General features: G+C 33.0%; 2 protein-coding genes across 3 annotated transcripts in view; one reads left to right on the top strand and one right to left on the bottom strand.

Annotated features, from left to right (window-relative positions):
• The window catches only part of LOC132950003 (uncharacterized), a 45,337-nt gene extending 33,995 nt beyond the window's left edge, over window positions 1-11,342 (bottom strand). The window contains exon 1 of one of the 2 annotated variants that reach the window (XM_061021170.1): window positions 10,978-11,342. The gene's annotated coding sequence lies outside the window, so the exon portion shown is untranslated. The remainder of the gene's footprint in view (window positions 1-10,977) is intronic. The other variant, XM_061021171.1, reaches the window with a different exon arrangement.
• LOC132950819 (uncharacterized) lies at window positions 1,895-4,862 on the top strand. Its single transcript, XM_061022399.1, has 2 exons — window positions 1,895-3,545; window positions 3,644-4,862. Exons 1-2 carry the CDS (start codon window positions 2,853-2,855, stop codon window positions 4,376-4,378), a joined length of 1,428 nt encoding a protein of 475 aa, XP_060878382.1. The 5' UTR covers window positions 1,895-2,852; the 3' UTR covers window positions 4,379-4,862.
• Window positions 11,343-13,878: the final 2,536 nt, after the last annotated feature.

The raw sequence follows: 13,878 nt of genomic DNA, 5'->3' as shown, positions 1-13,878 counted from the left end.
TCCTAAAATGTTGCTTTTAACGTCACGTCGTATTGTTTCCCCATTGTCAAGGAAATTTTGGCGATATAGAGTACTTATACTTTATATTTTGTTATATTGCCAAAAAACCATAGCCGACACTTTTTTTGCTAGAATAAAATCGGGATAAATATAATATGTAACTACTAACTATTTATAGCTGTACTTCGCCCGGATTAAAATTGATCGATCTTTCTACCGTTTTCTGTTTTGCTTCAGTTGAAACATAATGTAATATGAACACAATAAACTATTACAATGATTAATTGTATGATTTTGCCCTACTTAATTCTGGACATATTTTTTATGTACACGCCAAAAAATGGAGACAGACGACGAATTCGACGTAATTCTAATAGATTAGTATAATTCGTCTCTGTATGTGTTTATTGTTTATACATACAAATATGTCCAGAGTTAAGAAAGCAAATCATTTATAAATTATAACAAATTATGGTGTACTTTATTTTAATTTTTAGTTTTTTTTTTTTTTTAATATAAATATTATAATATGCCATATTTGTATTAATTATTTTAATAGTAATATAATCTGTAGCCAATAGCAACTATTGATATAAACAAAATAATATTCGATTATTGTGAGCCCTATAGTAACTTAAAGTATATAATAGTAGGTAGTTGAAAAAATGAGTTACAAATACCCTCCGAGCCTCAAGGAATCTATTGATATAACTTTTATTGAAAATGGTCCAATAGTTTTTTGGATATACTTGTAGAAATGTACAGTTATAATATGCATAATAGTCTAAAGACGAATCGTGATAATAATACATAATAATTCTATTATCAGTCATCCTTAAATAAACGCATATACTTTCGATCCACCGTCTATAATCGGCAATCCGCTATCCATCCGGTTTCTTTAGAAAAATTGCATTATTCACGAGAACTACGCGATAACGATTATAATATTATAACTTTGACATTTATTGTGATTGTGATACGAATTTATTTAAAAGATTATTTCCCATATACCTTTGGGAAATGTGGGGATTTCATTTTTTAGAGACAACAATATAATATTGTACATATTGATTCCCACGTTGCCGATACATTTTTCTCAGACATTTTCCTCAGATTTATTATGACGTATTAATCGTATAATAGTTATTGAAAATAAATTGTTTTGCATTGGGTACTATTAACGCCGACACACACGCACTGCAACCGCTTAAACATTGGCGAGGCCGAATTGGCAGCGTCGAAATGGCAAAATCGACATCGACAAAAAGGTCCGTTCCCCCCCGTGCAAGTATAAATCAATACCGTTATCGTCATGTTATTTATTCCTGTGCGGTATACTATATGGACCTTTGGTAAATCACCTTTCGTCCCGATTAAACCGGGGAGATATATAATATGTGTACATAGTACACGTACAAAGTACATCACCGCAACAATAATATAAACGATAATATTATAAAATGGGTTTTACTAAATTTAAAAAAAAAAACAAATTACTATAGGTGCACTTATTGTGATGTTGAATATGCATGGGTCGTATATTTGTTGTATAATAATCTTTCATAATTTCTGTCCCAACAACGCGTTAGTACACGCCTAAACGACGAATATTATAATAATATCATTGTTGTTTCAATCCCCTCGCCAAACGATATAGGTACCTATTTGGTTAATTATATTTTATTCTACGATTGTTATCCACTTAATATAATATAATGTATATATAATAATTATCAATTAAAAAAATAGTAAGTTTTCAATATTACGGTCAAACGATTTCATATATTCTCGCACCGAGTAATTAAAATGTTAAGAATACAAAGAACAATACAATTTAATGATACATAGTACATCCACCGACCGCGGACAGAAATGAGTACAATTGCCGGAAGCAAAAAAAATTTAAAAATCATAACACCATAACAATTTATTATAATAATAATAATGATATATAGGTAATATTAATTGTTTTAGCGTGAGAAAAGCGATTAGGCGTGAACTCGTTTTAAAATTAAAACAAACCTTTGTGCGTGCCTGTGCCATTATGATAATATAATACTACACTTATCATTGTATTAACTATCAATACTCAGTATATGTGTACAATAAAATATAGTATTGAAGTTTTTTTTCGTGTGTAACGTTCAGTCGTTGACAAAATCATTTGTAATCATAACGTTCGGATTATATGCATCACGCGGCGTCAACAGCTGATAATCCTTTGAAAAACTTTTTCGCTCAGCACATAATACCTATAATAATTTACGCACACAGATTTTTTTATGCTGGTTATTACGGTTTTTTTTTTTTTGTCCAGATTCGAGTATTTTTTCCTAGCCTGTGTTTTTTCACCCGCGCCGTCTGAAGGGTGAATATTAACGCGCGCGTTTTCGACTCCCGAATTCGAATAAACTAAACGACGTAGACGATGATAAATTATATTATGTACACCGATAATCGGCTTGTATATTATAAAGCTGCTGTATGTCGAACTCAAGCGACAGATCGTTCGTTCAAAATACGTTAAAGAGATTATCATTAATTACCACTATGTCTCTAAATATACAATTAGTATCTATGCAATATGCAATTATTTTTACAGCAACCTATTTTTGGGTGCACGCTCCGAATCGTACATATTATATCTGAGATTTTTGAATATTAGTTTATTTTGAGTACATCGGTGGCCCTTATAATATGTTTTTATAGTATTAAATTTAGTTTTTCGTTTTTAGAACGGCACAAGAAATCCGTTTACTTCAGTTCCGGTGCTGACAGGCCGTACCGCAAATAATATAATATTATACATACTGCTGCAGTAGTAGTATTAACATAAATATGTTTTTGGGATGAATACAAGAGCAATTAATGTTTCTGACCGATTTTTCGTGAGGTTTTCGTTGTCATGGTTACTTATGGACAAAAACATAATATCTATGATTCACATTCAAAAATATCGAGTGGCGTGCTATATGGTTTTGTATGTTATGCGTCATACACGCATCGCCGCCACTGACCTCGGACCATCCCAGTTGTTGCTGTTTTTGCTTCAACTGACCGCGATGGCCGTCCTGACGGGCAGCGTGGACAGGCGTTACGATCACCACTTGCTGGGCACGAGCTTGGTGTGGAACAGTTCTTACGACCCACGAGCTGTCATTCACAGTCGGTTTCAGATGACCCGAACCGGGCGCGTGATAGTCGTGTCCCCGCGCTTCCGGCCCGGCGTCCCGTTCACATTGGGCTCGTTCCGAACCGCTGGGACCGGGGATAGGTGTATCGTCGAACCGGATGTGCTGCCACTGCCTTCTACACCCCACGCGCACCGGGCCGATACTCGGACACCACCGGCCAGCAAAGACTCGGCCCCGGCCCCGCTCGTCAACGTCATCGACCTCAGCATCGAAGACATCACTGACGTGGTGTGGCTGTTAGACGTGGGCTTGGTGGACACGATGACTGGCAGTCCGAGACGAGTTGCCCCGGCTAAGGTCGTCAGGCTGGAAATCGACGACGATCAGGACCACCGAGGACCGCCAAAGGTACGTGACCACGATACCGTATTCTGCCGTACTCGCACCGCACCGTGTAATGCATTTTTTCAAGTGTAATCACTGACACTTGTCGATTTTTGCCGCAGTCGTCGTACAAGACGTTCGAGATCAAGACAGCTGCGGTCGATACCGCGGACGATTGCAGCGAGGCCTCGTCGTGTCTGCAATACATCGTGACGTACCGTTCGCGGACCGGAGAACGCAACCATTACGCTTTTGTGTCGGACGCGGCCCGAAGTACGGTTCTGGTGCTAAACACGGATACGGGAGCCCAGTGGGCCATGGACTTTCCGCAAAAGGCGACGGGACACGAAGCGGCGCCGCGGGATATATTGTTCATGGTGCTGCTGCGGATGGCCAACGGTCAGACATGGCTGTACACCACGTTCATGTCCGGTTGCAAAGTGTTCGCCGTCGACCTCGAGTACATCGATCGGTGTACGTTGGACGGGGCCCAGCCAGCTATCGTCGAGGTGGGACACAAACCGTACCGGATCACGGTGCTCGGTACGGACACCGGCAGCCGCATGTACTTCCGGCGGCCCACCGAGAACGAGATATGGGCGTGGGACGCCAACTATGGCCCATTTCACCCGCTCGGCTTCAAACTTGTGTCCAAGGGTACGGACTGTCGGGCCCCGGTGCACGTGGCCCCCGGCTACGGTGGGTTCGTTTACGTGCTCAAGAACAACTTTGCCGACTACGTGCGCAAAAGCACCGGTTCGATGGGTGCTTACAGCCTCATACACCCTGTGATCACGTTGCCCTCGTCCTGTTCGATATCCACGACTACCGCGGTGCCGTCCAAAGCCGACAGTTGAGCGTGTGCGCTGACTTGACCTTATATTTTCGTCGACTCCAATAACTATATCATTTTATGTTTTCGCTTTTCGCTTTTCTGCACAATTTATTTATTTTTTCCGCTCCTACAATGTCTTTTATTAATAATATTATTTTGATCGATTTCATTGAGCTTTTTGAATCGTCAATATAATCGGTCTATATTTTCTCCCATCTTTCGTTTATAGTATATAATATAGTATCTAGAATACACTCCAACCAGATGTAGGATATCCAGGAACAATAACTGTGGTAGGTTATTATGGTAACTGAACCGTGCTTTATAAACACCGATTTTTAAGTAAATAAGTTATAGCCATTAATATTATATACATAATAATTATTATAACTTCATAATATATAAGTATTTATACCGCGTTATGAGGCGTACTATAACATAATAAATACAATTTCGAAATTTCATAGGTTTATTTTTTGATAACATATTATTGTTCTAACCGTAAAAATCGTGTTGTTAATCTAATTACTCTACATTATTCAATTTATAATATTTGCATAGTATAATAAACAGATTTACAAGCGGTGTACAACTATTCAAATAATATCATCTCTATTATGTTGTGTTGTGTAGATCAAAGGTTCTTAAACTTTTTTTTTATGCTCTACTTAAGCGTATCACGAATTAGTAATATTACTAACCACTAATGGCTAACGTTGCCTTTTAAAATGATTTTTTACTCAAAATATTATCACATGTGTCGCATAATATAATAGTTAATTGAAATTCAAGAACTGAAATACGAATAAGTATGATAATGACTGTACACACTATAGGTATACATACTTAATATAAGTACTAAAACATTCAAGTCGTATTTTGCATGACAGTTCAAGTGTGGTTGGAAAAAATTAGACGAATACATTTTTATAGATATTTATGATATTATTTTATATCGTTATGTATTATTATAGAATACTGAATATTAATATATTAAAATAAAAATTCTATATTCTACGATTGATCGTGGTAATAATTGTCATTGAAAAAAAATCTTTGGACGTGGTGTAGTGGGTCAAATTATTGGCAATCGAACAATTCGGTCACGAGCGGGTGCCCGATATTGAGTGGTTGGCCATAATTTTTTTATCTATCGAGTACCTCTGTTAAAAATTATGAATATGCTATAATTAATATCTCTATACTCGTATAATTTATATGTATAACATAAGCGCCTATCAAGCAGTAAGCACTTACGATCGGTAGAAAAATGTTGTTTATAATAGTCACATGAATCTTATTAAATCGAATTCACTTTTGGTATCGTCGATGACAATCGATTTTCTCTCTTATATGAAGTTAGTATATAATATAATACGACAGGAGTTGATGCAAAAAATGATGAATATCGCAATGAAACTTGATTGTAGTGCAGACGATCCGTCTGAAAAGTGCCGGGAACGTTTTTCGCGTGGTTTTAGCAATTAAAATATGAAGGAAAAACCGTCTTATCGAAATATTTTACGCTTATTGTGGACTAAAATATTTTTAATATCGCGATAATAACACGTCTTATCCGAGATACGTCGCACGAAATAGGTCAATCGTTTTAATTATTTTTTTCCAAGAATACCTATATATACGTATAGTGAATAACGTGTATAACAGTGATAATATTGATTCGTTAATAACTATCACGTTCATCATGGAGATTTCATATCGTAACTCTACGGAATTTATAAAATATTGTTAAATAATTATCAAACAAATTTTGTTTTCAGAACATTCACAGACGTCATTATTTTTGCCTAATATAATATAATATTATAATATAGGTACTATCTTCGTTGCTTACAGGAATCTATATAAATTGTAATAGATATTACATTCATTACAGTATCTATACCGATTTACATATTTTCTAAAGTTGGGCGTACACCCAGATTCAAAAATGCTGATATTGTGTCGAGTGACTTTACATTTGAAAGCAATGATAAATCTTTGTACTCGAAAAACGATTCTGAATGAATCTCAGCTTATCCAAAAGTGGTTGTCACTATAATAATACACTTGCTGGTCAAGACTTACCTAAATCCACAAAGCATAATATATTTTTCAAGATTTCAAAATATATTATCTATAAACCATCAAATTACCTACCACTATAAAATAACAGTAAAATAAAAATGGAAAAAGCACAAATCACATCAAAACCACAATAAAAACCATAGTAATATTATTTACCTTTGCGCTGAGCCTAAATCGTTCAGGTGAGTAAAATAATAAATATTTGTCTTTCTGTGATTTTCACAACTATATAATAATATAAGTAGATATTATATGCATAATATAGGCGCACCTACGTTTTGTTATAACAATCCCGCAAAAACGAGTTGTTTTAATTGTTTTTGGCGTTTGTCAAATCATATAAAACAACTAACAAGCAAAAAATCAAACTGACATGGACGTTTAGTGGTTAAACTTAATTTACCTAAGTATATATAATATATATATAATAAATATATATATATATGCTACTGGATACTATATTTTCAGCTGTTATTTAAACAAAATTGATTAAAAAAAAATCAATAAATAACACAATTAAGGTAGTAAGTAATTACATAATATTCTTAAAACGATTAAATAAAACCGTTTATTACGCACTATAGCATAGATTTTATTCTACTCACCAAGTCTCAATTTAAAATACACATTTTTAAATATTTAAAAAACTAAAAGCACGTTTACACTAAAAGAAATTTATCATTATTTAGATACAATTAGTAATCATTTTGTTTTCATTAAATTAATTAAAAAATTGTTTAATCCCGTATAAACCTCATTATTTTAAGTGATGTTTACGCATAAACGTTAACGTGAATTATACCTATCCTTTTTATTGTAATCACAGATGATTTGATTTCATAAGTCCAAAATTCAATTTTACAACTATAAATCTAGTTGTAATATAATATTATACAAATAACTTATAATAACCTACCTAACTAATAATTACATTTTAATATAATATACAATAGTGAATAGCCCACTTAGAAAAAGCAATTAGTGAATATTTGTTTAATTTTTTATTTGATTATTGTTATATCTTATGATACCTTGCCGTTTTAAATAGGTGACAGTAAATTCGAATATATAATATTTTGTTATGTACAATAAGGTCCAATAATATCCGTGACTTTTGAACCAATAAAATTAAATATACAATATTGCAGTACCTCTTGCTGTATTTTATATTTATATATAATTTATATTTTTGTTTTAAGCCGTATATTTTAAATTGAAACCTATAAGCTAACCTAATAATATATTAGTAGCAATAATTGTTTAATAGTTCATACATGGTTAGTATAAATAAACATATATTGTAAAATATACGTAGGTATAGGTAAGTATGACATTTAAATTTACCTGTAGAAATAGTCTTAAATCACATATAGCTTAAACTAATTGACTGTTAGGGACGTTTAATTGAACGATTTCAATTGTTTAATATCACTCTAGGAAGAGGCGACCTTCGAATAATTCAACAATAATTATTTTCACATTCAATTAGATTATTTTTTTTTCGTCATAGAATGATTTAATGTGAATTATTTATACATGTTATTTTTTTCTGATTCATCACTCCTAGAGCGTCATTCAACAATATATCTAACTTATAAAATGTTCATCTCAAATACATAGGTAATATTATGTAACATAAGTTTCTTCCGTTTACCTACAGTAAATTATAATATTATATCACTTGAAATTATTTGACTTTCATTTACACCATAAGTTTTCAATATATTTCTATTATAATCTAGTGAATTATTTAATTTGTTTGTATTATTGTTTTTATTTTGTCATTATAACTAATAAAAATATATGGATATAAACTTATATGTGTTATATTAGTTGTGTATGGTTTGACTATATCGCGAAGACACGAACATAACAAAATTGTAATGTATAATATTATTTTTTAAAAAACTTATGTATAGTTGGTAAATTTGTGTTATATAACCTACTTTTATCACTGATATTTCTTATATCATAATACTTTAATACTATTATATTTAATACTTAGGTACATATTATGTAAGTATTCAAGTTTAAATTAATTTACATTCATTATACTGCAATTTATTGATTATAATTATTTAATATTTTTATACCTATACAATTTACCGCTTTTATTTGTTGAAAAGCTATGTTAGCCTATCAGGATCAATATTATTTAATATTTCGTCTTTATAATTCCCACTTTAAAATATATTTATATAGGTACTTATATGATATTTGTGTCAGTAAGTTAATAGGTACTTTATAATAATGGATAATGACATTTATTCCATTTGTCGCATTACAATATCATGATAAATAAAAGGCCACCTACAGACAACTAGTAGTTTAGACGAGAAGTCTTGAAAATTTAGTTTATTTATCAGGAAAATAAAATACAATTAGGTATAATCACACATATTTGACATATTATAATGTTGATAGGCGTTCTTAAGTTATTACATGTGCATCTAAAGTATATTGATCGGTATAGACATCTAGTAATCGCTAATCCGTATCGTGGATATTGTACATAATATGCCGTGTGGCATGTGAGTATAACGAATTATATTTTATTTTAACAAGCAATAACAATAAATTATATGTTTAACCCGTCAAACTATAAAGATAAAAAGTAAAATTGCATACGTCATGAAGTTTGCATGTGACAAGATTGATTTTTGAGAATTTGACGAGCCTACAAAGAGTACACAATTTATACAACTAATAAACAAAAATGTTATGTTGCATAGGAAAACTATGAAAATTGTTTACATTTAATCGATTTATACGTGAACGATTTTAACATCGGATTGAATTCACATAAATACACAAAAATAATTAATTTCATTATATAAAAATATAGAAAACCATTAATCTAAGACACCCATAATTATGCATCGTTCTTTAGGTTAAATTGTAACCCATATATATTTTTATTTTATTTTTCGTAATATGCTTATCGATATTGATATGATATAATAATACTTAATAGGTAGTATTGAATAATGATTATGACCTTTCAATGATAACGATGATATTAATAATTGTACTTAAACCACATAATATTATTATGAACATGAACCATTAATTATTATTATTAAAATATGTTTTTGTTTATAATACGTTGAGTGCAAAATCAAAACAGTCAAGTGGTTATATTATATCAAATTTAAAAAATGTCACAATCATGTTTAATAATAATAATCTTTACCTATTACAAAAAAACTCCATTTATACACATATAACATTTAACATACAATACAACTATATTATGGACTTATTAATACATGATCCATGGATATATAGGTAATATATTTTATATATTATATTATATTAATATTAAAATAATTAGTTAATTAAAGTAATCGGTTTCATGTGTTATTACAAATGGGCCATTATTGTATAGAGTTATGTTTGTGATTATATGATATTATACACACCATTATATTACGGAGTCTATAATAATGTTATAATAATAATATATTATACACCACAATAATGGTATAATATACTAAAACAATAAATAATGATATATATATACTTATGTAAGTGTCAAGTGGGATGTCCTACGTAATATTCTTATATTATCATAACATGTGGCAGATCGATATTTATGCATTATACATATACCTACTCTGTACAATCGACCCTGTTACCGAAAAACCGAATGGGTTGTGGGAATGAAAATAACATTGACTCGCCGATGAAAATTAGCATATTATTATATCATTATATTCATGTAATTCATGCAGTGCGCGTTATATGGGCTAGCTATGTCGTACAATATATTATTATGTGCAGGTGCACAATTATTGTTTGATAATATCGCGTTGTACACGTAGTCGTCCAATAAGAATAAGTACCTAGTCATACAGAAAAGCATAATATATTTTATGTATACTATAATATTCAAAACGGTATTTTGGGGCGGCGACGGCGGATACGATGTCGATGGCATGATCGAACGACCTGTTGGACCGGAGGCGTCCTCAAGTATAATATTATGATATATTAAATCGCTTGGTATAAATATTTTGGAATATCATAGTATAATATAATATTGTTTCGAGCGCGGCAAATGCGTTTGAAAGGTCATCGGATATTGATTTTCGTGTGGGTACTGCGCGCCGCGTGAAATCACCTGGGAGGTAAGTCGGCAGAGGATGACACGAGAGGAAGCGAATTGATGTACCAACAAAGTGTGACAGTATTACCTATGTGTGTGGACGCGGGTGAAAACCGATTTTCAACATTCAACTCCTGCGGGTCGCGATTTACCTAAAATATTATGATATACCGAACGGCGACGGACGGACGACGATGACAGTTAGTGACAGTAGTACAGTTTATGGTAAACACCTACAGAAGTGAACATCGTTTTGCAGACGAGTGCGTTTAACGTTACTATTGCTTCCGTAACAACGGTAAGACGACTTCCACTGTCGTCGAAGTACAAGGGGTGCGTGTAGTGTGACGGGTTGATCAGTGGCATGCGTATAAACGCGTATGCACTGTATACCTGGTAAATCTATAAAATACGATCGTACTCACGGGCGTGTGACGGATCCGACTGCGGCAGCTATATTTTAGCGCGCTATATCAGTGGCGATGCCGCCGTCCTCGTCCTTTCCTCGGGGCGAGATCCTCGGTGCCGGCGTCTCGTAAGAACCCGGCGAGGGGGCAAAAATCCGGTGACGAAAAATTAAAAAAATAAATATATCAAATTCGTCGGAGACGATGGCCAATGTACGTGGTGCCGGTCGCGCGCGCGCGCGCCCGTTTGTGTGTGTGTGTGTACGCGTGCGTGTATGCGGGGAAAAATATTTCGCGACTTTGCGGCGCAGGCGACGCGGCGACGGCCGTGCGGTTTCTAGAGCCGCTGGATGCTAAAAATGCCGCCGCCGTCGCAGCCGATCATACACACGCCGCCCGCGCCCGACCGTGGACCGAGGTCGGGCGGTGCTAGCGCCCCAAGCGGTCGCGGTCATCGATGCCGCCGCCGCCGCCACTGCCGTCGCCGCCGCCGCCGCCGTCCTCCGCGGTTGGGATAACTATAGATTTTTTGGCCTAGGGCAAGCACGCAGGCGGCCACAATAGCGGCCGACCACGTCGAGTGCAGCGGGCCGTCGTCGTCGCCACTGCATAACATTATTGTGATGTGCAGCGCGCGATGCACTTTTGCACAACTGCAGCTGCCACCACGTTATCACTTGGATATAATGATGGTGATAACAGCATTACGCCCGAGACGTGCGAACGTGCGGTGTGACGCGACACGGGCAAGTCGCGGTACCAATCATCATCATTATTACGACTGACCGATATGACTGAATATTATTAGTCTTGGTTTTTTCTACATGTTTTTTGAACGTGTATGCAGCTAATACTATGCAGCTCTATACTGACGGTTTGACCAAACATGTAGACGCGCAAATCATTCAATTTAGATAACAATCTACACAACGGTTTTATTTTGAATTTGTGCTTGCAAAACATAATTTATATAGTTAACAATATTGTACCTTTAAAGTTTAAGTGTGATGCACAATATTAACAATGTTTAATGCTTTCCTATTTTAATTTTTTTATTCAATGTACAAAATATAACTCTTACCAATATCAATATGTTATATTATTTTGCTATTTTATCATATTTTTATTTATTATTTGTTTTTAAATACCTATTAAAAGTATTTTAAATCTATATAACTAGTTGAATAACCCAACATCACCCGTGTGCAGTTTTTTATTTACCTTGTTCTATATTAAAAGTAGGTATAGTTGTTTCCGGATACTCTTCTATAAAGTTATAAGGTCTTATGAATTACGACGTCGTGGTAACAACGAACATTATTACGTTATGATGATATAAAAACTCACCAACATTCAAATTGATATATTTTATTCATGCCAATACCTCTTTATATACAACATTTGAAAAGGCTGAAAATCCTACCAAGTACAATGTTTCCACCCTTTTTATACCCTTCCGAAATATCCTACTAATAAATAACGTTTTCCATTTTTACATTCTTTTTACAGATTTGAAAAAGGATTTATTTGTGGGACTCTACATCGTAAAACAAAACTATATTGAGAAAATTGCATACTCGTAGCTTATCTGATGTTCCAGCTAGGCGATGATGAATCAGTTAGGACATGTTCTTTTATAATATATAATATTATATAGATAAATAATATATATTAATATATTATATACTATATATAGTCTATAGATAATAATTAAAATAAGTAAATTTAATGAATTTGGAAAGTATAATAATACGATTAACACGAAATTACATGATTAGAGAAAAAAATCGATTGGTATTAAAATACTCATTAGGGAAAATATATTTATCAATACAGGTAAATATATAAATATATGTTGGCCTGTCTGTCTGTTTAAAATTAATATACTCAAAACCTACTGGACCATTTTCAATAAAAGTTATATCAATACATTCTTTGAGACATTGAGGGTGTTTATTGCTTATTTTTCAACCACTTTATCTGAGGGTGGACTGCTATGGGTTACAAATATATTTATAAGAAAAAAAAACAAATATTTGATGTACGTAAATATTTGGCACGGGTAACGCCGGGTTAGCTAATATACTATATATATACCTATGTCCTATACCTATTAATTATTATAGGTTTATCGTTTATAGTATAATAATAATAATACTAATAATAACATAATATTTATAATAAATTACAAAAATGCTTAAAAACATGTTCAGAGATTTTATGTCAACGTGAAAATAAATGGAATTTATTACATTTACTGTTCCTATTGATTTAAATAAAATATTGGTTTATATTTGTATTGCCATTAATGAATTATATTAAAACCTGCCAGTATGATAAACTTATTTATATTTATTTAATATAAACCACTTCTTTACAGTAAATTTTCAAATTATTATCGTCACCATATCGACCATTCGTGGACTATCATCATCGTACACGCAGTTTAATAACTCAAATACAACTCGTTCATATTTCAATTTATTATGCAACAACATTTAATCTTCTGGTTAAAATTAAATCAATGTGGTTCTCATTAAAAAAAAAAAATAAGTTTGTATAGTTACGGGAAAATGTATGCTTGGTCAATGGTCACTCTAAAGTCTAGATAAACCAAATCTGCGGGACAAGAAAAATATGTTATGCTTTACTCGTATTTATATACCTACTTATTAATTTAGGACTTTTTGTAATGGTATATAATGCCTTTAAATACGACATATCTACGTCATTGAGCTTGCAGTGATGTGTTTAGCTATTGGATATCTACAATAATTATAATATAATGGTAATTACTAATTGGTATCAATTATAATAATTTTCTGATATCGAATAATATCAGTGGGTTTCCCGATTCAATGCAGTCAGACAATCTTTCTACCTTTACATCTTCTTTCAATAATTCGATAAATAGTGTAT

Source organism: Metopolophium dirhodum, chromosome 8, assembly GCF_019925205.1.
Source record: "Metopolophium dirhodum isolate CAU chromosome 8, ASM1992520v1, whole genome shotgun sequence".
NCBI lineage: Eukaryota > Metazoa > Arthropoda > Insecta > Hemiptera > Aphididae > Metopolophium > Metopolophium dirhodum.
The sequence above is the reverse complement of the archived record's forward strand: the minus strand, read 5'-3'. Positions and strand labels throughout refer to the sequence as shown.

Coding starts and splice junctions, on each gene's coding strand:
- LOC132950819 (XM_061022399.1), top strand. CDS start 2,853: ATGAATACAAGAGCAATTAATGTTTCTGACCGATTTTTCGTGAGGTTT. Junction 3,546..3,643: donor ACCACCGAGGACCGCCAAAG/GTACGTGACCAC, acceptor TTTTTGCCGCAG/TCGTCGTACAAGACGTTCGA.